This window comes from Coturnix japonica, chromosome 2 (genome assembly GCF_001577835.2).
Source record: "Coturnix japonica isolate 7356 chromosome 2, Coturnix japonica 2.1, whole genome shotgun sequence".
NCBI classification, from domain to species: domain Eukaryota; kingdom Metazoa; phylum Chordata; class Aves; order Galliformes; family Phasianidae; genus Coturnix; species Coturnix japonica.
In genome coordinates, this window is record NC_029517.1 from 22,005,641 (window position 1) to 22,028,607 (window position 22,967).

The 22,967-nt window shown below is 42.7% G+C and overlaps 2 protein-coding genes across 13 annotated transcripts in view; one reads left to right on the plus strand and one right to left on the minus strand.

Moving 5' to 3' along the window:
- The window catches only part of DYNC1I1 (dynein cytoplasmic 1 intermediate chain 1), a 174,844-nt gene extending 157,513 nt beyond the window's left edge, over window positions 1–17,331 (plus strand). For all 9 annotated transcript variants that reach the window (XM_015853636.2, XM_015853639.2, XM_015853637.2 and 6 more), the window contains one exon: window positions 16,417–17,331. In XM_015853636.2, coding sequence (XP_015709122.1) covers window positions 16,417–16,527 — 111 coding nt within the window. In that variant the 3' untranslated portion in view covers window positions 16,528–17,331. The remainder of the gene's footprint in view (window positions 1–16,416) is intronic.
- Window positions 17,332–20,763: 3,432 nt separating this feature from the next.
- SLC25A13 (solute carrier family 25 member 13) overlaps window positions 20,764–22,967 on the minus strand; it is an 85,773-nt gene continuing 83,569 nt past the window's right edge. For all 4 annotated transcript variants that reach the window (XM_015853600.2, XM_015853599.2, XM_015853598.2 and 1 more), the window contains 2 exons: window positions 22,829–22,919; window positions 20,764–21,987 (listed from right to left, as the gene is read on the minus strand). In XM_015853600.2, the coding sequence (XP_015709086.1) occupies window positions 21,798–21,987; window positions 22,829–22,919 (281 nt within the window). In that variant the 3' untranslated portion in view covers window positions 20,764–21,797. The remainder of the gene's footprint in view (window positions 21,988–22,828; window positions 22,920–22,967) is intronic.

Genomic DNA, 22,967 nt, shown 5'->3' on the forward strand with positions numbered 1-22,967 from the left:
GCCCAGCACCTGGTAGTGCCAAGATCTCACATTTGGGTTGGTGGTATCATATAGCCTGATGCTCAGCCGGGGCAGCTGACCTTTCAGCTCTAGCATTTGACCTATGTCCTCCAGCACTGAGTTTTGAAAAGACCTCATCTGTGGAAGAACTCATCCCTGCCTTGCTGATAACTCAGTGGCATCCAGTTATTTGAAGGTGTGTTTCCACTTAGGAAGGTGAGCGTGGTTACTTGCATTAGAAAGTCAGCAGGTCACTTTACTAAAGATCCCAAATACTCTCAGCAAAACCATTAATGCTCCCCTTCCATGGCACGTTTTTAAAACTCTTCTCATGGCTGATCCAAATACCACATCAGATGAACTGTCAGCTCGTAAAACCTGGGCTCTATCAAAAAGATCTGGATAGATAAGTTACTGTGTTTTATTATAATACAACCTCTTTGAATTTCACGTTACTATATAAGCAGATTTTCTTACTTGTTTGAGCAGAGTTCACTTGAGGTATTCTAATCCAAACAGAAAACATCAAGCTATAGTATCATTAAGGAACAAATTTAAATGATAGGAATTTTTACTTTGGTAAGGTCATCAGAGTTTTAAAAACCTAGACAACAGTGAAGATTACCGCTATTAACCCATGTGGTGTAAAACTAACATCATATGGCCTGAAGTGAAAATGTGAGACTCAGATCCTAACTTTGCGTTGTTTGTGGAGGCAAGGACTTGGAGTTCAGGGCTGTTTTGCTTGGATTTGTAGGATTTGGCCTCTTTTTAACGTGTTACGTGGTTAGAGCCTTCATGACGCAAGAAATGGCAGACATGAAGGCTGTGGCAGAGTCCATGATCGAGGAGTTAAAAATAATGGTGACATTTTCAGTTGGGCTATATATGTTATCTCCTTAGAGTGTGTACTTTTAGTTGTTTGATTTCGGCATCGTCTCTGAAAATAACTGAACACATTTATTTTCACAGCGAGGGGTCTATTTTCTCCTCAATGCGTGCGCTTTATGCCCATTAGCATTAATGGGAGTTATACGCACACTTCCAGGGGAGAAGAGACTTAAATAGTCCATATAGATGTGCTGTGGATCAGTAACCACTGATTTAAAGACACTGAATTATAAAATCAAAACCGAAACAAACAACAAAAAATATTTAATTCTTTCACTGTGTTGTGATCTTAAACCTAAATTACAAGAGAGTGTAACCAGTAACTTTTAATGCACTTTACTCTCTGACTGATCTAAATGTACAAACCTTTGCTGGTCTAGAAGCTGAGATGTTATTATGGTGTTAGCACGTAAAATGTATTCTGGCTTATTTTCTTGGGCAGCAAGTTTTCTGTATGGTAAAAGTTGATTTTAACAGAACATGGGCCACTGACTGTAAATTTATTCACGTGTCTGGATGATTGATAGTTAGAGCTAACTACTGTCTCTTTTGTACATATATTTTCTAGACAGCTTGCTCCCATTTTGCATGCTTCAGTGATGTTACACAGTTGCCGCTGTCATAAATATTCTCTAACAACCATGTTTGTTGCTTACCTGGCTTACTGAGAATACCATTTGCACCTTTGATTGTGAAAGAAGCGGCTTCTTTTTCACCCTCCATTCTTTTTTATTTTCCCCATTAATCTCTTACAGGTTGTGTTTTGTTTGCATTGTGAATGAATAGATAAAAACTGTAAATCTGTGATTTATTATTTCATTGTAATTGAACATAAAGTAAGTTTTCAGCACAGTACTGGAGTGTTTAAAATTGTAATCAGTAGGAGCTTATTGCTCTACATTATTCTGTTAAATTATTTGCAGGACAAACTTGCATCTGTTTTGCGGTGTTTCAGGCAGTTCATCCTAGCCGTGCTTTTAAAGGATGATGAGTATGGTGAAACTGGAGAGAAATAAAATAATGGTCTTTCCCAGGACCATCCAGGAAAGCTGGCTCTGCCAAATAAAGCAGTTAAGTGGGACTTTTCAAGCAGTTATTACCTCTGTTGTTTCTTACAGTGAAATTGGCAGCATATTGACACTTACCTGACTCCATTAGGTTTCAGAGTTCATGTCTCCATAAGCCGTATCAGGGCTGTTTGCACACTTCCCTGTTTGCTCCATGGCGGATGTTAGTCCCATATCTCATTTTCAGAGGACATGACCAGTGAAGGAGGAGCTGGCAACTGCCTAAAAGACGTTGATGTGCCGTAAGGAATACCCTGTTAGTTCCTGTAAAATAATTTGCTTTGATTTTAGCTGCCTTCAGCGGCTGTTCTCAGATTCTGAGGATTCAAGACAGAGAGAAATGTGTATCCATGACCTACTCTCACATTACAGAATGGCTATTTAGTCAATTATTTTTCTGGCTAGAGTAGGGAAGGGTTGATACTTGTACTCCTATCTTCAGATCCCCGTATTTTGCTATAGATTTCATAGAGGAAACATACACATTGTCTCTTTCATGCAGTTAAACTGCTGTAGCCCGGAGAGAGAAATATGAAACTAGGTTTTCTGTCATGTACTTATCCAGGTAGATTTTCCAATAGGTTTACTTTTGCCATTCTAAAGCTCTTATAGAGCATGTATCGAGTTAGGAAATGTTTTTACCACAAAAGCAAAGCTGAGACTTGACATAGAATGTTTTATTTTAAAGTCTGTGTTGAGTTACAAGTATTCTTGGAACACGGAGAAGTGGCTCACGTACATATCGTGAAGGCAAATGTGAGCAATAATAAGGGGTTGTGCTTACAACCAAGTACTTTTCAAAAGCATACGGAGATCAAGTAAGATACAATAGTTAAAACAACAAACAAAATCCAGGCATAAAGGGTGATTAAATAGATTGTGAGACAGAACCTGAATTTCTCCGTTGATATTTTTACTATAAAGGCTGCAACATTGGCCTCGGAGGATTTTAAAAGCATGTTTTAACAAAGCAGAATCTCTTAAGAGTTGTTGGAAAATAGAGAGAACCGGGGTTTTGATTTGCTTCCCCTCCGCCCCCAGCTTTATAATGTTCAATCTTGAGAGACTTTTAAAACTGGAAACTCGTAGAGATGGCATAGAAAAAGGCAATGAGGGCGTATTAGAAACTCCAGCTTTTTACTTAAATAGTAACCGAAATATTGAGCAGAACCAGCTCTTTGGTCCTCATCAGCTGAATTTAGACTGATATAGCCAGTATTCACAAAGGGATTTTTGAAGTAGGTTAAATAAGAACTGCTTAATGAAAAAAATGCACTAGTTTGAAATCAGTCAATTTAATTACTGTGTTTTATGAAGGCCATTACCCATTGCTGATTACTAGGGTGATAAAATCTTTAAGCTTTGGTAGCCTCCATAGGGGGTGAGCCGATCTAAGTAGAGCAAAGTCCAGTCATTATCACCCTAAATACTTGTGTTTCTCATTACAATATTCATTACTTTAGGTTACTGTGAATGCTTTGAGGTCTTTATGTAAGCACTGGTTTCTTCTCCTGTGGAAAAATGATGTTGTTGTGCTGATGAGTTTAAATCAAACATTTAAATACCTGGACAGTTTAAAAAAAGTCTTGGCTATATCCCAATATATAAATGCATACATTTATGGCTGTGAGTCCCCATATATGTTCATATTCATGACTGTGTGCTTCTTACTGTAGCATGCTACTAGTTTGATAGGTAACGGAGACAGACATCTGTTGTCTTGTTTTTTTCAGTCTGTTTTGGTACTTAAATGTGCTTCTTCACTGGAGACTGGAATGGGGTTTAACATCCCTACTGACAGTCTGTTTTTAGGGAAGTGTTTTTCAAAAGGAAATTTGAGCTATGAAGTAACTAAACTGATCTACCCAATACAAGCAGATGAGGGCTGCAGCTATTTCTCTCCATGCCATTGGAGCTTCCCTTTCCCTGCTGCCATTTGCAGGCCATGGTGTGTTTCTGCTCCTCTAAATCATATTTGTTGTGGACTCTTGGCTGACAAAGCAGCTTCATGAAACCATTGCTACTCAGAAGAGTACGATAACATTGTTTTCCCTCTGGCTTAAAAATACCTATATTTTAAAAGACTTTTTGAAACATACCCAGCAGTGAGAGATGTGGATCTGGACTGCTGGGAGGTGAGACCAGCCTGCAGAAGGAGGCTGAAGAACTTGGTGTAACTACCTGGGGAGGTGTGAGCCTGGTGAACTATGTATGGTTCATGTATTTCTAAGAGTGGTTACTGCCAGAGAGCGAGAACTTGTGAAGCTGAGAGCAAGGCTGTCATTGGAGCACCTAACTGCAAGCCGGCTGTGTCTTAAGCTTATTAAGAATATTCGAAACTACCGTGAGGATGAAGTTCCAGATAAGCAGGGACAGTGGGAACAGGCAGCCTTGTAATGCTTTTGTGTGATTTAGCAGTAGATCAGACCTGGCATACAGGATGATCACTTCACTTGCCCAGTGTATGCTTGTTCTTAGTAATGACAGGTCTTCTTCTGGTGTGCTGTAAATGAGTGATTGAGTAAATGAGTTGTAAATAAATGAGTCTGAAGTTTTGCCTTTGTTTTAGTACTAGAAGATTACTCCTTAATACTAAAGAAGAAAGTGCAAGATTTTTAACAAAGATACCATTTGTCTCATTTGTTGATTACACAATAGGGTTATGCAGGTATTAGTGAATACAGGTGGAAAAGGGGTCTGGATAGTCACCCTAAAACTTAAATTGATTCTTCATCTGTGCCTTAAAATAACATCTTGCTATCTCCTTAAAGGATTTCACAGGGTAAAAAAATAGGAGTTTCCAACGTGATACAGATATCTTTTATAAGAATTCTTCCAGCTCTCATCACATGAAGTAAAAAGCTTAAAATAAGCCAACTAACAAAAATCTGGCTCCAGTCCTCTTCATTCATCTGCACGTTACTTTTAAAGCTAGCGTATGTTTCCTTTTCCCTTGCAAAGGCCCAGATTCTCCCCCTGCAGAGAGGATCAGAGAGAACAAGCCACATGCGACAGGAGTTAATCATGTAGCTTAATGCACTATTAGAAGGCACTCAGATAATGAAGCGATGAGAGCAGCAGAAGAGAAGCTGTAAGAGATCATTCCCTTTGCACAGGAAGCCTGCAGGAATAGGAAGAGGGAGGGCAGTATGTGACAGTCTTCCTACAGGTATTTTCCTGCTGGAAAACAGTGTAGAGGACAAGAGAAAGAAGAAAAGGATCCGTCTGATCGTACAAACCTGTCCACTACATGTTCAGTGCATCCACATTAGTGGGTGGCTTCACTAATAGCTCCTCAGTTACTGTTTCTCCTGAAAACCTTTGAATAAGCTAATAGATAGATATAAGCACAAAGATAATCAGGGCCCAGGCTTTTCGAGGCTGATGTCTGTGAGGCAGTGCAGACAGTGAATACTTAAGCTGGTCTGCCTTGTTCTGGACCTGCACCCTGGAAAACTGCTGGGGAGCAGAGCTGAAGAAAATGCATGCCAATAGTTTATTAGTTTCATGGAACATGTATTTTTCAATATCTGGTTAGTTACTTGTGTAATATTTTCTCTAAAAGTTCTTGTACTTTTTGATACAAGTCTGGAAAATATTCATAGCTTCAAGTAATGTGGAGTGTGGAAGGGGAAAAGTAACAAATGCAGAATTTAGTTTGAACTCGGCCTGCGTTCAGCAATTTGCAGGTTTAATTGAAATGCGTGCGCTATCGCCGTGTTTTTTAAACACTTCTGAAACAAGAGCCGCTTGTATAATTAATTTTCTTTATGATTCTTCTGTGGTTTCAACTATTCACATCCAATAGCGGATTTCATTTTGGGAATCCTTAATTATGTCTTTAATGATTTTTTTTTATGGTTTGCAAAATGGTATGTGTTTAGAACATGAAAAAACTGTGTAATTAATGACTTGGAAGGTAATGTACACTAAAATACCAAGTGAGGGAAGCTGTTCCTTACTACATCGTATTCAGTAGTTAAAATTCCATACGCAGTTTTTAATTTCAATGTAAAATATATCTTTGAGTGCTTATGTCTGAAAGGAAGAAAAAACAGTGCCATTTCATGGATGAGCTTCTGCAGGTAATGGAATGCATGCAAAACAAAAGGGAAGGCAGCAATCCTCATGGAAACAAACCATAACAAAAAAAAAAGAGCAGTTCATACACTGGTTCTGATGGGAGTCCATTGCCTGTATGGGAGCCAAAAAGCAAAAAGCAGTGGAAACAAACTAAGCTGAAGACACCGTGGTGTTTCCTCCTTGAGGTAGTGCCCCTTCATTCATCTGGGCTTCCATGAAGACACCTTTGCCCATGGAGCTACAGGCTGAAGCTCTCATAGTTTACGTAAAAATGATCAATATAGTTGTCAGGTGGTTTTTTTTCTCTCTCTCTCTCTTTTTTTTTTTTTTTTTTTTTTTCTTAAGTGAATATTGGAAAGAACAACAGAGTGAAAACACCTTACCTTCTAGTTTTGATCCATTTGGCATTTTTGCTTTTTGTATTGCAATGGTGAGAACAGATCATAAAATCATAGGGTGATTGTATTATTAGTACTACTAGTACTATCTTCTAGGACTAGTTGCTTAAAGCCCCATTCAACCTGTCCTTGAACATCTCCAGAGTGGGCGTGTCCACAACCCCTCTGGGCAACCTGTTCCAATGTCTCACCACCCTCATGGTAAATAATGTTTTCCTAATATCTAGTCTAAGTCCCTTCCAGTTTGAAGCCATTTCCCCTCATCCTGTCACTCCACACCCTTATCAAAAGTCCCTCCCCAGCTTTCCTGTAGGCCCCGTTCAGGTACTGGAAGGCTGATTTAAGGTTCCCCCAGCACCTTCTCCAGTCTACAGAGCCACAGCACTCTCAGCCTATCCCCATAGGGGAGCTTCTCCAGCCCTACGATCAACTTCATGGCCCTCCTCTGGACCTGCTCCAACAGCTCCATGTCCTTGTCCTGAGGGACCCAGAACTGGATGCAGTACTCCAGGTGGGCTCTCATGAGAGCAGAGTGGAGCGGCAGATTCACCTCCCTCAACCTGCTGCTGGTCACGCTTCTCTTGGTGCAACACAGGGTATGGTTGACCTTCTGGGCTGCAAGCTCACATTACCAGCTCGTGTTGAGTCTTTCATCAGCCAACACCCCCAAATCCTTCTCTTCAGGGTTGCACTCAAGCCATTCTGCACCAGCTTGAGTTTTTTCCTGACCCAGGTACAGGATCTTGCACTCAGCTTTGTGGAACTCCATATGATTGACATGGGCCCACCTCTCAAGCGTGTCTAGGTCCCTCTAGATGGCATCCCTTCCCTCTAGTGTGTCAACTGCACTACTCAGCTCAATCCCACTGTCCACGTCACCTACTAAGATGTTAAATAGCACTGGTTCCAGCACCAATCCCTGAGGAATGCCAGTCATTACTGGTCTCCACTTAGAGAGTTGTGGTCAGTGGCTCAGTGTCCAAGTGCGACCATCCAGTCAGTTCTTTATCCAGTGAATGGTCCACCCATCAAATCTGTCTTTCTCCAATTTGACAACTGGGATGTTGTGCAAGACAGCGTCAAATGCTTTGCACAAGTCCAGGTAGATGATATCAGTTGCTCTTCCTTTATCCACTGACACAGTACTCCATCATAAAAGGCCACCAAGTTTGTCAGGCATTATTAGGCCCTTGGTGAAGCCATGCTGGTTACCACCAGTCACCTCATCTTAATGCTAGGATCCTTATGGGACATGAATGGTGGGATGTGCACCTCCCTTCTCTTCTTAACTCTGAATATCTTTGCTGCGCAGGACACCACCTCTTTCATAGAGAAATGATTAGCTTTTATGAAGCACGGGCAGATGCTCTTTCTTCTCTTGTAGCTATTGAATTATGCTGAATCTCTCTTGTTTCTGAGGACCTAAAGAGGTCGATAGTTGCCGCCACTGTAAATATCACAAGGAGATCCATAGGAGAGGGCCACCCCAAAATGCCTGGGAAAGGTGCTGAAGTATTACATGGAAATTCTTACAGCTTAAGAATAGTCTGTAAATTTATAAAGTTTCTTATTTTAAAGCTGTGAGGTGATCCAGGGAAATAAAATCAGCTGAAATTTCACCTTTGTCATCTCTTTAACGAATCTTGTGGGTTACTCAGTGTTTTGTCTCCTGTAGTCAATATCAAATGCAGCATGTTGATACACTAATTGAGGAGAGAAAAATCTGTTTGATTGTTTGGATATCAGTCTTTCTAGTTAGTTTGGGAGAGTCTGAGCCAACTCTGATATTATAGGCTGAAATGCAGCATTGTCTACAATTAAAGATAGTTTCCACTTTCTTGCTTTCTTTTACATAAGCCCTATCAGGTTCTAATCCTTCAGGCTGAAATTCTCTGCAATTGCTGTTTGCTTCCAGCACGAGTTCTGTGGGTTGGCTTTTTTCATAACCCCCTTTTTTGGAGAAAGATTAAAGACAGTGTCATAAAGCAAAATGAACAACGTGCTTAAATTAAGGGAGGCAACCCTTACTCTTGACATTTCCTATCTTTGAAGCATTAAGAGCCCGCAGTCATCGTGTTCTGTTAACATGCGTTTGTGTGTCATGTATGTATAATTTACAGGCTACATTTTAGTCTGTTCTCCTGGTAGCCTGGCATCAAGATGTCTGCTAGATATAAAATGGACTGACTTCAGGAAAGAGTTAATAGGCATCCAAACACTCAATTTCATAGGTAGGAACTTTATGCAGTGCATCTTTTCTTATTACATGGAAGTTATTAAAATAACACCATTGCTTGTTTAGTATTTGCAACACAGTTTACCATTAAATATGTAACGATTTAGCAGCTGCTGTTCTCCTTGGAAGAAAAACTTGGATTTTGCTGAAAATCTGTTCTGTTTCTGTTAGAAATTAAGCTTTCTTCTTCCTTTTTTTTTTTTTTTTTTTTAATTTATATATAAACTAATATTTAGTCTTTTTACTGTGGCAGCACTAGTTAAATCAGAGCCTGCTGGTGAACTGCAAAGAAATAAATCACAACAGACATTAATCTAGATGAGGGCTAAGTAATTAACTCCGTGGAAGCTTGGTGTATACTGTGTCTGTGACACTAGACTGACTGCTGTGCATAGAATAAATGCAGTATTTAGGCTGCCTATGGGATTCCACCCCTTCAATTAAGTAAACAAATATATATAGAGCTACTCTGGAGTGTATCCTTTGTGGTCTAAACGCTGTATCTTATTAAAATCATCTGCATGCAGTATGTGGGGTTTGAGTTCCTGCCAGTGGTTTCATCCATTGTTAACAGTGATGCTCGGCTCTCCCAAGAGTTAAATACAGTGGTACCATAGTTATGTGAAAAGGGTGCTCTTGGTTACTTTGGTGGCCATTTCCTTGCACATTACCTCCCACTTTGTTTCCATCCATGTGTGTGGCATAGGGTGTTGCCTGGAAAAATATAGGCTTTTTCAGGAAAAAAAGAAATCCATATAGGTTGAGAAAAATGTCAGAGGAATTCTGGAATGGATTCCACAGGGCAAGAGCAGGGCTGGAATAGGTGCGCGCCTGCCGACTTTGCATGCGCGCCTATCGAGGTACTTCACATTTACATCTGTGTATCTGTTTTCACCTCAGTGTCAGTGATAAAACATCTGTTGAACTCTGGAAGATTAGATCACTTGCTTCAAGGAGAACTGTTATTCCCACTCCTGGTTGGTAAGCATTGTGATCCTCATCCTGCAGGTCCTTATTTTTATCCAAAGAATTAGTCTGATAGTCTGTCCTGCTTTGCAGAAAAGACTGAGCTGCAACTATTCCAGTGCTGTATTCTACCATCATACAAACATGTTTACCTGCAGTGTCATAAATACATTCAATTGTTAATCCACTGCACAAAGTATTTGTGCCAGATTTCTTTTCAATCCAGTGTGTGATTTTAGAGGGTGGTATGGACGAGATGGGCTGACAAAATTCTGCCTAGGGAAAATGGCAAAAATGATATTCTCCTGAAGCTGCATTCATTTTGTGATGCTATTAAATGGAAAGAATGTAAAGATAGTGATAAACCACGCACAGAGGTAAATTAGTGAGAATTAAAAGATTTCAGTCATTAAAATTAATTTGCTTGCTAGAAAACTTGCTGTTTTTCACAAACTCGGTATTCTCATGTTTTAATTATCTAGCTCTTCAAAGAGTGATTAAACTGCCTTTGTCAAAAAATATAATGGTAACAGGGCATTTTAGAGATGAGAGGAGCATTAATTTTCATGTAGTTTTTGTTCTCCTTGTTTAACAGAAGATTTTCTTGCTCATGCAGCTCTGCCAAAGTGGAGACAAGGGAATAGGATTCTCTGTAAGGCCAGCCTTTACCTCCAGAGAGCAGAAAGCATGAGTGCTGTGAATGAAGGAAGCATGTTAATCAGAGGGTTCCTGATCTGTAGGTGCATGGCGACTAGCTATAAAAACCTGTCACGTAGCTTAGGTCAGAATAGGGTTTCCTATATGCAAAACTGAGAAATTAACGCGCTGTACTGATATGAAACATTGGAGTGGGTCACAGAGTTTTGACTTGGGAGCCTCCATCACCCTTGAAGTGTTGCTTGGACCACCATGCAGGCTCGTCTGCGAACGTCTAATTGAAAACAGTGTGCGGCAGTGCAGTTCGGAGGGCTGGCTGCAGACCACATATATTTGGCAGATTGCTCCGAGTTCGTGGTGTAACGGTTCATTTTCAGATTCTCCTTTTACACCTGTGTTCATGAAACGCGTGTGTTAGACGTGATTATAGATCGTTCGGGTTGGAAAAATGCACTCCTCCAAATTAACCCAGGAGTCAGAGACAATGTTGAGAAAGGTCTTCCCGCTGCTATTTTTCCTTTGAGCTATCAGAACTCCAGGTAAAGGTGAAAAAAAAACAATGTAATTATTAACCCGGTGCTCTGGATTGCACAATACTTTCACTGGTAATCAGCACTGCGGTCTGTGAACCGGTATCACAATGACAGGTAAATTGACCATGAGGTACAGTCATTAAAAAGAAATACAATAGGTTGAATATGGGCTACTGTGCTCCCTTTGAGAGTTTGGGAAGCTGGCTCCTCCTAAGTGAGGCTGCTGCTCTTGAAATTGCTGTTGCATTTTCTCCTTCTCAGGAGAGTCCGCAGCCCTCACAGAACAGTGGGGCTGGACAAGAGCATGGAGGGGTGAAGGCAGAACGAGTTTGTCCATTCCCATCCCAAAGATGTAGAGGCTCCGGGAAATGCACTGAGCCAGGAATAAAGTGAAATATCCTCAATGAATAATTCATGCACCGGAAAGTGGTTTTTCAGGGAAACTGAAGCTATACAGAGATTTGGACAAATTGAGCTGAAACGCTTTCAGCAATAAAAAAGATGGATCGGAGGGGAGTATGCTGAAAAACTTGAAATATGGTGTAATATCTTATTTCAACTTCCTGGATAGGTCCCTTTAAAAGGCATATTCAAGGGCAGATTTTTTTGTGTGTTTAGTCTAGAAAAGATATATATATTTTTAATAGACATAAATTAAAAGAGAAAACATTACCAGAGAGCATTTAATGATCTGAAAATGAGAAAAAATTGTGCTGATTTCATTCTTCAAGCACTGTATTTCTGTTGTTTTTCTGCTTGCCCCAGGAGCCCAGCACTAGCACAACTGTCGGTGCCAACAGGTGTCTCTTTGTGAGCACACCTGAGCACAAATAACCCCTCCCTGGGTCCTGCATTAAGGTGTTAAGAGTAGTATTGTTCAGGGCAGTTCCTAAAAGCACGGTTTCTGTAGAGACATAGGGAAATAAAGCTTGTGTTTGGATGATGTCTGGTGTATGGATTGGAAGCTCTGCACTCTGGGGATATCTCTGCCTTGACAAGAAAGTGGAGGAGGCTGTTCCTGGTGAAACCCCTGTTTGTGCTGCTACCTGTGGCTTGCTTGCCTGGGGAGCCTCAGGAAGAGAGAGAACTCCCATAATCTCTTACCAGAATGCATATGTGCCATCTTCTTGGTCAGTACTAGCATCAAGGAGATCACACGTGAGTTAGGGCTGGAGAACTAGCAGGTAAGTGATAAGTTCAGCTGGAGAATGACATTAGAATTTTCATATATGCAAAAGCTCCTGCCCTTCTGCTCCCTAAGAGGAGCTGTAGGCTCCTATGAGGTCTCTCCTCAGCTTATTCTTCTCTGAGATGAACAAACCAAGAGACCTATGTCTCTCTTCATGTGCCTTGCTTGCCTAGACCCTTCACTGTCTTCATGGCCTTCCTTTAGATGATCTTTACTATAAAGTTTTATGTCCTCATTTTGTGGTGCCCAAAACTGTACACGGTTGCTTCTAAGCGCTGTTGCTTCTAAGTCTGCTGTAACTCCACAGCTCTGAAAAGGTGAGGAGAAAAAAGTCAACCTTCTATAGCTGTTGTGTGTAACCCAACCAGATAAATCCCATCAGCTCAACATATTATCACCAAAATTGAAGAGGTTGAAATTAATACCAGAGGCTTCTGACTTACCAGAATGCAGCCACCGCTGGCTGTTGGGAAGGAGACAAATGAGAATGGGGAGGTCACCTTGTATACTTGTATAAGCCTTATGTCATTGCACCCCATCATCTCACTTTCTGAGCACTTTGTATTCCATTCTGTCCAGTCAGTGGTTGCCTTCCTATAGTATCTATCTGTGCATATGGCAGACCTAGGGAAGTACAAGCTGGGAAAGGTTCACATGGGTATGATGTCATTGTCACTAAGTAAGATAACTATAACACATCACAAGATTAGTTAGGAATCCACTTGGTGTCACTGACTGGAATTGAGCCTGAACTTGCTGAAATTGCCAGTCCACTGCTCCAGCACTTGACAGCAACTGTGGCTCCTGCATACTGGGTCCTTATGTGCAGTGCAAGGGGCTGAGCTCGCTTTGCGTGGGGGTCTCAGGCTGCTGGTTGGGAGGTGCTGCCCAGGGAGTGCTTCCTTTTCAGCAGTGATGTTTGTGCTACACCATTCCATTCAATTGAGAGCATTAATGACAGTTTTTCTCACCAGAATCTGTGTATCTAAAATCACAGAAATGGAGGGGGTAAAAAGACTGATCCTGAGAGTTTGCATCACATAAATCAGCTTTTGATTATAATCGAGAAACAGTTTGTGAGCTAAAACGTGATGTGTGTGTATGGTGTTTAGTATGTCACAGGTTACTGATCATTTATCAGACAGTTACAGCTGCCCATTTGATAGATATCAAAGTGCTTTTGGAAGATACGTTATGGATTTGAATTGCGGAAAGGGTTCTCCCAAGGTTAGAGTGATAGAAAGTGCTGGTTTTTGAGATGTGAAAGAAGAACCTCAGCTGTCCCAGGTTAAGTAGCTTCACCCTATAAAAGAATGAATCAACATTTTAGCATCTTCATGTTTTCTTGCACTACCTGTAGCCAGCTGAGCACACGTAACTCCACAGGCAGGAGCAGGTTCATGTGGATGCATAAACTTGTAGTCATACTCACAGCCTGAACTCTTTTGATATTTTAAAAGCCGGATAGAAGACCGAACAACTCCTGACATCTGAACAGACAAAATTTGGCTTAAGTCACCATGTTGCTTTGGTAATACTGGTTTTCCTCATTAGAATTGCTATCTGATGCAACCTAAATACACTGCGGTATTTAAGCTAAAGCAGTGTGAGTAATTCTGGTAATTAATTAGCTACAGGTAGCGCTTACATTCCCTTGTGAAGGGATCAAAGGAGAACACTTAATAACATTTATTTTCTTGTTCTGCTCCATAGAATGGTGTCAGTTCATTCAAATAACCTTATGACCCAAATGTTAATATAAGTTATTATATTGCCTTATGCTTTGGTGAACATTTCCACTCTGTATTCCACTGCTGGAACTCAACACATGCTGCTTTGGAGTAACTGGAAGTGGACAGAGAAATGGCATGTGAATAAGAAACCCCTAAACAGCTCCAAGTCCCTGCCCTTCTCCTGTAAGCTTATTTCCTCCCACCCTCACCCTGGGATTTGCAGTACAACTACTGCAGCAGGAAAGCTGAAGTGGGGAGTTTGGCCCACAGAGAGACTCGGGCCTTCAGCAGTTATCGGTGTGAGTACTTGACTGAAGGAACTTTAATTGACAATGACTGGGAGCATTAATTCATACAAGAATTTGGAGTTTGTGGATGCTTTCATTTTTGATTGAGGTCTTTTGCCTTATAACTTGTGTGGTTCAGCATTAGGGACTTGATAGAAAGAAGAATAAAAGTCTGTTTTCCCTTGGCTTTGCCCTTCATCCCTGAGGGACTTATATTAGAGAGGTTTGTTCTACTACCAGACTATTAGCGGAACTCTCCCTTTCAGTGAAGGCATGATGCAATAAGGTGAAATAAAATGAAGATCCGAGTAATTAGATGGCACGTGGACACTGAGTGTTTTCATCCGTGTGCTAACGGTCTTCAGTCCTTGTTTTGTCACCTGAGGCCTTAAAAAAGGCCATAGCCCTCCTAAAGCTGTTAGTGAGCCCTACTGCATACCTACACTTGCAGGGAGGATGTTCAGTTTTCAGCTTGTTGTCGTTGGGCTTTGATTTATTTGTCTGTGGCTGTGCTGTGGTGTAAAGGGAATTAAATCATCACAGTGTAATAAATACATTCCTTTTTTTTTTTTCTTCTTTTGATGTATTGTCATCTTGAGCCACTTAATACAATGCAAAGCCATTGGGGATTTAAAAAGGCAACAAGAAATGAGGCTTTATTAAATTTGCTGAATCCTTTGCCTAATATATTGTTCCACTGTAATGATTTCACTACTTGGAATAACAGAGGCTTATTTAATGTTTTCACTGTTTGACAAATGGTAGCTCCGTGCACATCATAAGAAATAAACTCCTTTAGGACACCAGCATTGGTAACGTAGCATTTGATGCGCGGATGGTTTTGGCTTCATCTCTAAAGGAAGGACCTTCGCTTTGTCTTAGGTTATTCTGCAGACATTTGTGTAGGCATGTGTGTGACCAAACCTCTGAGACAGGTGCCTGTCTGTTGGTGGAGTGACCTTCATCTTGTTAACATTTCCTTCTTCTTAGAGTGACCTTCATCTTGATGTTTCCTTCTGCTTAATGCTCTTCAAAGAACAGAGCTCTCTTTCAACTGAAGCCCACAGCAGATCCGCATCTGTATGTGTGTGAAAGAGACGGCTGGCTCCCATGGTTTGCTCCTGGAACTCTGGTCTCCATTCCAAATGTCAAAGGGAAAAATGCAGAAGTGGGAGGTGGAGACAAATCGAGGGCTGGTAGCTTTCACACAGATGGTGTTTTTTGGTCTGCAACCTCAGTAGACGGTAAAATGTGTTATATTCAATATTTCAATAAGCAAAACAAAACTACAGTACGCCAGCCCTTCATATAACAGGGCTGAGTTGTTGGTATATGCTCTGTATGTGGGAAACGTTAAAACTTATGCTAGGTCATTGCCCAGATTTGCTGCAGAGGCGCAGCTAGGTGCATAGTAGTTGTAAATCTCAGTGACTTCATTGAGATACATGGAGGTACTGCCAATACTCACCCGTGCAACCAACTCTGAACTTGCAGCAGAGTACACACAGGGTTAACATTAGGCTTTTATGCAAGTTCTTGCCCAGACTGGGCGTCCCAGTTTATGTAAAGCACTTTTGCTCATTCTTCAGCCATATGGATTGCTGCTGGGAGGGAAGGGGACGAGAACAATTTGCTTGTATTCCAGTATGGACTATCTCAGTTTGTGTTGTCTTCCAGAACCTGCTGTGTTGGATCCAACTAGAAATGACTGCTATTTTGTCATCTCACTGCTGGGCTTGTTCAGGAGGTTCTGCTGTGGGGGTTACAGGCTCCTCTTGAAGCCTAACATTCATGAGCTCTTCACTAGGAACATCAGCGCTACTGAATGGAAACAGTTCTTAAAAGTCAGTTTCAAAACAGAGGCTGTCGGGGCAGCCTCCAGTTGGCTCAACATTCCCCTTGTAGTGCATGTTTCCTAATGATAAATTCCTTAACGTGGTGGAGGGTAACTAAGATAACAGAATGTATTTATTTTCATATTAAGGGCTTTAATGAACTTCAGGAACATGGTTTCAGTACAGCGCTGTAAAAGCTCTGTTACCTTGTACACACTGACCTCGGTCCTGCAAACAATTACTCTTGGCCATGTGTGTGCTGTGAAACACATGGATGTGTCATAGAGATCGAGCTTGTCATAGTATGGAAAATCAGAAAGATTAACAGAGGGATCGATTCTGCAGCAATGCTTAAGCAATGAACCTCTCCCCAGAATCCTGCAGGGAGAGAAGCTTTTCCCTCTGCCACCAGATCTTGGTGTGAGAACCGTGTCTTTGTGCCGGGATGGTGCAGCACTGCAGGCCGACATGGGCGGCCGTGGGCTGTGACCAGAGCTGTGCCTCAACCCGGGGCCGTCATCCCTGTCCTGTCTCTCCCCAGCTGGCGGTCCCACACAACGACGAATGGACGCGCTTTGCTCGGACCCTGGTGGAGATCCGTGCCAACCGGGCGGACAGCGAGGAGGAGGGGGCGGTGGAGCTGGCGGCATAGAGGAAGAGGAGGAGCGGCCTTCCCTGCCCAGCCCGTCATGCTGTGGCTGCCGATGCCAGCGTGCCAGTATCGCTCAGAGCATTCCATGTTAATCACACGGCTTTACACCGGGCTGAAAATATCCAGAGCATTTTCATACTTTATATTTCTGTCTGAAAAGTAAGAAAGAAAAAGACAAATCAACCCTTTATGGGTTTAGTTGTTGCCTTTTAACTACTTAGTAGCTGTATTTAATAGCTAGGAACCCCTGGTTAAACTTGTGCTCACATTGCCCTTCTGGCGTAGTCCTATTAAATCCATATGAAGCCAGATATGATTATGTGCAGATGTGGTGTGCTTCACTGTATGGGACTGGGCCAAAGGCTTTAGATGTGGTGTTTCACATGGTGACTTACATTATGAATGGATGTACTATACGAAAGTTGCTGCTCCTTATTTATTGCGGTGTGCTGCATGGAACATATTTATTTGAAAGCATTAAAATAAATGATCCTAAAGCATGTGCATAATGAGAGAACTGCATTGTCTGTGTGCTGCTGTAGAGGTTACATTAAAGTCCGCATAACAATTACAGTACATCAGTTGTGCTTAAGATGTAAGATCTATAAAGGTTGGCTTGAGTGGATGGGGTGCGTTTCCTTTCCTTCTTTTTCAGACGCCCATTATTTCTAGGCACTTTAACAATATTTCACATACAGTCGGTCACTGATACTTGTCATGCAAGTTAACACTAACAGTCTGACAAAGGGTTGTGGTTCCCCAGTATGACACTAGCATTGCCAATAAAATGTATCCAGCCTGTTCTGTCACAGTGTGGTTAATCCTTCCCTGCCAGCAGCGCTCAGCACATTCATTACCGGGCACTGGGAAATGGGGCTTTGCCGACTTGCAGAGCGCTGCAGCAGCTGCTGTGTGAGTGCACTGAGGTGCAGGGCTGGCCAGCAATGGGCTGAGTGCATGGGTTCTCTGCAGCTGTTACAGAAGAAACTAATCCATGCCAGCTTCTGGGCTTGGTTTCCTCCCCTACTGTGCATGGTTACCTGTGCACACAGCACAGGAATAAGGAAAACAAGGTTTCCAGCTGTCTTGAGAGCCAGGTCTGGGTAGGAGACAAGGGAACATTCTCCTTTACAAGGAGTTCATGGCTGGAACAAGGCAGCAGGGCACAGGCTGTGCTGGCAGCACACTCTGCGGTGACACCTGTGTGTGGCGGAGGGTCTTCAGTGTCCCCTGGGCAGACAGGTGGGCCATCACAGCAGGAAGCACTGGAGTCAGTAACGATTCTGTATGTTCGCAGGGAAGCCCACCTCCATGCAGTCATGGTCTGTGATCACGGTCTGCTGTATTGGCTAATGCCACCTGGCACCAGTCATGTTCTGAACTGTGGGTTGGGTTTATCTCTCACGGGGGTGGAGCAGCCCTGTGCCTGCAGATGTGGGACCCGAAGCAGTGCGGAGTGTCTTTGGCCATTACAGTCAGCCATCTGGGGGCACACACACACTCACACACATGCAGATATCCATCAGAGCCCTCATGTGCCCTCATACAAGTGGCCTTAAGAGGTGCCAGAGTCTCGCACCATGCTCAGGCACGGCACTGAGCTCAGCCATGGCACTGAGCTCAGCCATCACCCAGCACAGCACAGCAGAGGTGGTGCAAGCAGCCCATCCCCTCCTAAGTCAGATGCAAAGCAGTTTGTCAGGTACCCTATTTTTAGCAAGTTTAGAGAAACCTGCCCAGGTTCTTTAGGAAGCGTGTGGTATATATGGTCATGAAAGCATCCCCACTGCCAGTCTTAAGGCAGCTTAAACCAACCCTCTTCCCCAGGGACAGGCAGAAAATCCCTCGGCTCCTGCTGGGCACACAAACAGGAACAGAGTTGGCTGCCTGAGACGCTCCCAATAGGGAACATCAACAGTATTAGAGCAGTTCTCTTTTTGGCTGACTGAGTGGGACTTGGCTGGGCTGCAGGAAGCAAACAAGGTTACATGTTACCCTGTTCCTTCCAACACTTTGCATAACTCACCCAGAGACCTAAAGATAACAAATATCTCAGCGTTGTCCATGGGGCCTTCTGCTTCTTGGGCAATCTGACAATTTCTTGGCCTGTCAGCTTTTGCATCCTTTTGTGTCTGGAGAAAGCTGACAGCACACACAGGCAGAGCATCTCAGGGAAGAGCTGCTCTGAGTAATGTGAGCTGGGCTGTCCATCAGGGAGGCTGTTACAAGCACTTCACCCTTCTTTCTCTGGCTCTGCTAACAGAGATGTGTCCTGGATGCAAAAGCCCAGGATATCCCATCCCATTCCATCCCATCCCATCCCATCCCATCCCATCCCATCCCATCCCATCCCATCCCATCCCACCCTCAGGCTGCTCAAGAAGGAAGCAGCTGCCACCTGGGTGTGCACACATGGGCAGGCACTGACCCAAATGCACAAAAGGAGCAGCTCAGCACTCTGAAGTCTTCCATGAGCTGCTGCTTTCCCATGGAAATTCTTATGATGACCCAAACACTAATACAATAATACAGCAACTTCGGTATTTCAGCACACAGCAATACAACACAGTATTACCCACCGAAGTATTCTGCATCTGTGTGCTTTCAGTCTACAATCCATGCTGCAGACAGCGCCTCCCATCTCTCAAAAGAATACAAGCGTTCTTCTTCTGTAAACACCAAATTCTTGTCTTAAGAGGTAGCACAGAAGACACCCAACAATTACTTCTATTGCCCAGGTACTCAGAACAGCACATTTACAAGTTTAGTGGCTTCTATGACAGGGTTATAGCATTGGTGGAACAGAGCAGCTGACATCATCTATCTGGACATGTGCATATGAAGCGTTTGATACCATATCGCACAACATCCTTGTCTCTACATTGAAGATAGGTGACTTCGACAGGTGGACCACTTGGTAGGTGAGGAATTGGTTGCTTGGTTGCACTCAGAGCTGTGGTCAATGGCTCATTGTTCAGGTGGAGACCAGTGATGAGTGGCGTTCCTCAGGGGTTGGCACTGGGATCGACACAGTTTCACATCTGTGTCAGTGACATGACAGCAGGATTGAGCGCACCTACAGTGAGACTGCAGATGACAGCAAGCTGCATGGTGCAGCTGACAGGCTGAGGGGAAAGAATATGATCCAGATGAACCTGGACAGGCTTGAGAAGAGGGCATGTGCAAACCTCATGAAGTTCTGCAAGGCTCAGCGCAAAGTCCTGCACCTGAGTTGTGTCAATCCCAAGCATGAACACAGGCTGGGAGGAGAATGGATTGAGAGAAGCCAGGAGAAGAAGGGTTTAGGGGTGTTGGCTGATGAGATGCTCAACATGACCTGGCAATGTGCACTTATATGCTCAGAAAGCCAACCACATCCTGGGCTTCATCAAAAGAAGTGTAACATCAGGGCAAGAGAAGTGAGTGTCCCCTCTCTGCTCCACTCTCATAAGGCCCCACCTACAGCACTGCATCCAGCTCTGAGGACACAGCCTACAGACATGGAGCTGCTGGAACCCCTTGAGGAGATCAGAAGAATGATCAGAGGGCTGGAGCAGCTCACCTGTGAAGACAGGCTGAGGGAGCTGGGCTTATTCAGCTTGGAAAAGAGGTTCTGAGGAGACCTCATCGTAGCTTTTTATGTACCTAAAGGGGGCCTACAGGAAAGCAGAAGAAAGACTTTTTTACAAGGGACTGTAGTAATAGGATAAGGAATAACAACTTTAAATGGAAAGAAGGGAGATTTAGATAAATGTTAGGAAGTAATTATTCACCCAGAGGGTGGTGAGGTGCTGGCACAGACTGCCCAGGGAAGCTGTGGATGCCCCATCCCTCGAGGTGTTCAGGGCCAGGCTGGATGGGGCCCTGAGCAGCCTGATTTAGGGGAAGGTGTCCCTGGCCATGGTGGGAGAAGGCTGGGATGAGGTGATCATTAAGGCCCTTTCCAGCCCAGCCCAAGCCAGTCTGTGATTCTATGACTATGAAAGGAAAAATAAAAACCCCAAGCAGAAAGGCCAACTTCAATCCTGCTTTCTGACTGAAGAAAAATGTCTGTTTTGTATGACATCTACACCAACGTGTCTCTTTTCTATGCACACGGACACAGATAGCTTTGTTCACAAATTGCAGGTGTTTTTCTAGCCTAAAAGCCCTAATATTAACTTTAGCTTATATAAATGAAGCTGACTAAAGCTTTTGGATATACCATCCCATTTCCATCACAGAATACCATGTGCATCTGTTTGAAAGGTTTATTACTATCTTCATAAATACATCATTTTCTAAACACTGTGCAAGGCACCAAAAAATTAAGTAAAATCTTTTCTTTTAGAGTATTTTAATCTCTGTGGACTCAATGAAGTAAATAAGAATCTGAAACCACCTATTTGCCAATTACAAGCCAGCAGTTAAGGCAGGTACCATTGATACAGTGCATGAATTTTCTATTGCAGCTATTTAAACAAGCAGCGTTTTACTAGAGTGCATATACAAACTGAATTCTAAACACCAGCAACCCAAGATAGGCACCTAGTCATGAAATTTCCTTGTATGTGTAGTAGAATGCCAAAAGTACTGCCATAAAGTGCAAAGACTATGGACAATAACACTTTCTTTTGAGCATTTTGATACTGGTAACATAATACAGCGGCTAAACATTTATAAATGTGGTTTCCATTACAAAAACATGTTCCACATAAAAGCTTCATAATACAATCCAGAAACAGAACTTGTGCGTGTACATGTTTAAAAAGTTGAAGCTGTACTGGCAGACTTAGGTACCAGGGGTATATATATCTGCTGACCTCTACAGACACGCACTAAGTTGGTCACCAGTTACATGTACAGTCAGAATCATTCCGCTCTGAGCACCGTGATACCCACTCAGTTTTTTTTCCATCTGAGTGACAACGTGTAACATCCGCCCCGGGAATCTGCAACTGAGCGCTGTCTGTAAGATGATCTGGTTCACACAGCTCTCGCCCGACCCTCCCCAAGAAACGGAACCTAAAATTAGTGTCTTCCCAACACAAGCTCATGTCAGATGTGGACAGATACATTCATGGTCCCAAACTTAAAACGACTGGTAAGAATTTCACAGTGATCTGGTTAAGGAAGCACAAAGACAAATGATTACGTTTATGATGAGAACTGCCTTAAAACTCAAATGAAGCCAAACTGTTATACGATGTGAAGCTAAAGGAACAAAAGTATTAACCAATTAGAAAAGTGGCTCTTTCCCAACTAATAACAAAAAGCCTACAGCAATAAGCTTAGGGTCCTACTGCTGCAGCAGCCTTTGAGGTAGGTGGCGATGGCTTAAACCGAGGTAGGTAAAGTCCAAACTTGTTTTCAATCCCTGCAAAAGTGGCAACTGCCAATTTGTAACCACCGACATGGTCAGGGTTAGGAGCAGGGAGAGTGATCCTAGATTTAGGAACTGGATCCGATCCAACTGGTTTTCTGCAAAACAATAATAAGAAATTAATTTCCTTAGAATGAAAGCAATATTCACAGAACTCTTCTCAGTAAAGCAAGCTGAGTGAGGTTTCTGAGCGCTCTTCCTACCAAGTAACTGAATTTAATGCTACAACCTTCCAGAACAGTCAAGAGTCTTTGCACTGATTGAGATGGAGGATGGTCGAATCTTTCAGTGCATCAATTAAAAATGCATTGTGAAGTTCAAAAGTCTCTACTACAACATGCAGCCAATCCGGTAACTCGGTAGAGTTTAAGTAACTTCTTCGATAGCATTCTGTTGCCCCCAAAGCTTCATAAACATCTGCAGCTGCAGCTGGTAATTGTGTTAAAACAGCAGTATGCACATTTCTATGTACTGTCCTCAAAGGAGGCAGAGCTGAGGCTCCAACAAATAGTATTTGGACCTGGTGACACTTATAGACTCTTCTGTATGTCATATACTCTGCTTGATAAGGGATGCAGCTCCTCTACCACACTAATGAGGACTAATGCAGAGTGCATCCCAACTTGTTAAGCATGACACATCCCCAGCAGTTTTACCCCCACCCCGTTATTTAGCCTTTCGCTGTCTCCATTCATACTAACACATGTCCCCAAATCAAAATGGTGACATAAAATGTGGTAATGCCTTGTTGTGATACAGGTGGTGGAATATCATCCTATCTTCCACCAGAGGTAACGTGGCTCAAATAACATGGACAAAACCTTTGCAATGTCCCCTACGTAATAGTTAGCCCCGATTCTGCCCAAAGACACATGGAGATGTGTCCAGATCCCAGTGCAACTGTGGGTTCCCAGGCAGATTCACACACCACATACTTACACTCCCCCGAAGTCCACATAAAACCATCTCTGCAGTAGTTCATAAGTCACAAGAGTTACACCAAACTGGGGAGATGATCGAAACACGCGAGCTTGAAAGAAAACAAAACAGGCCTTAAGTGACACAAAACCAAAGCAAA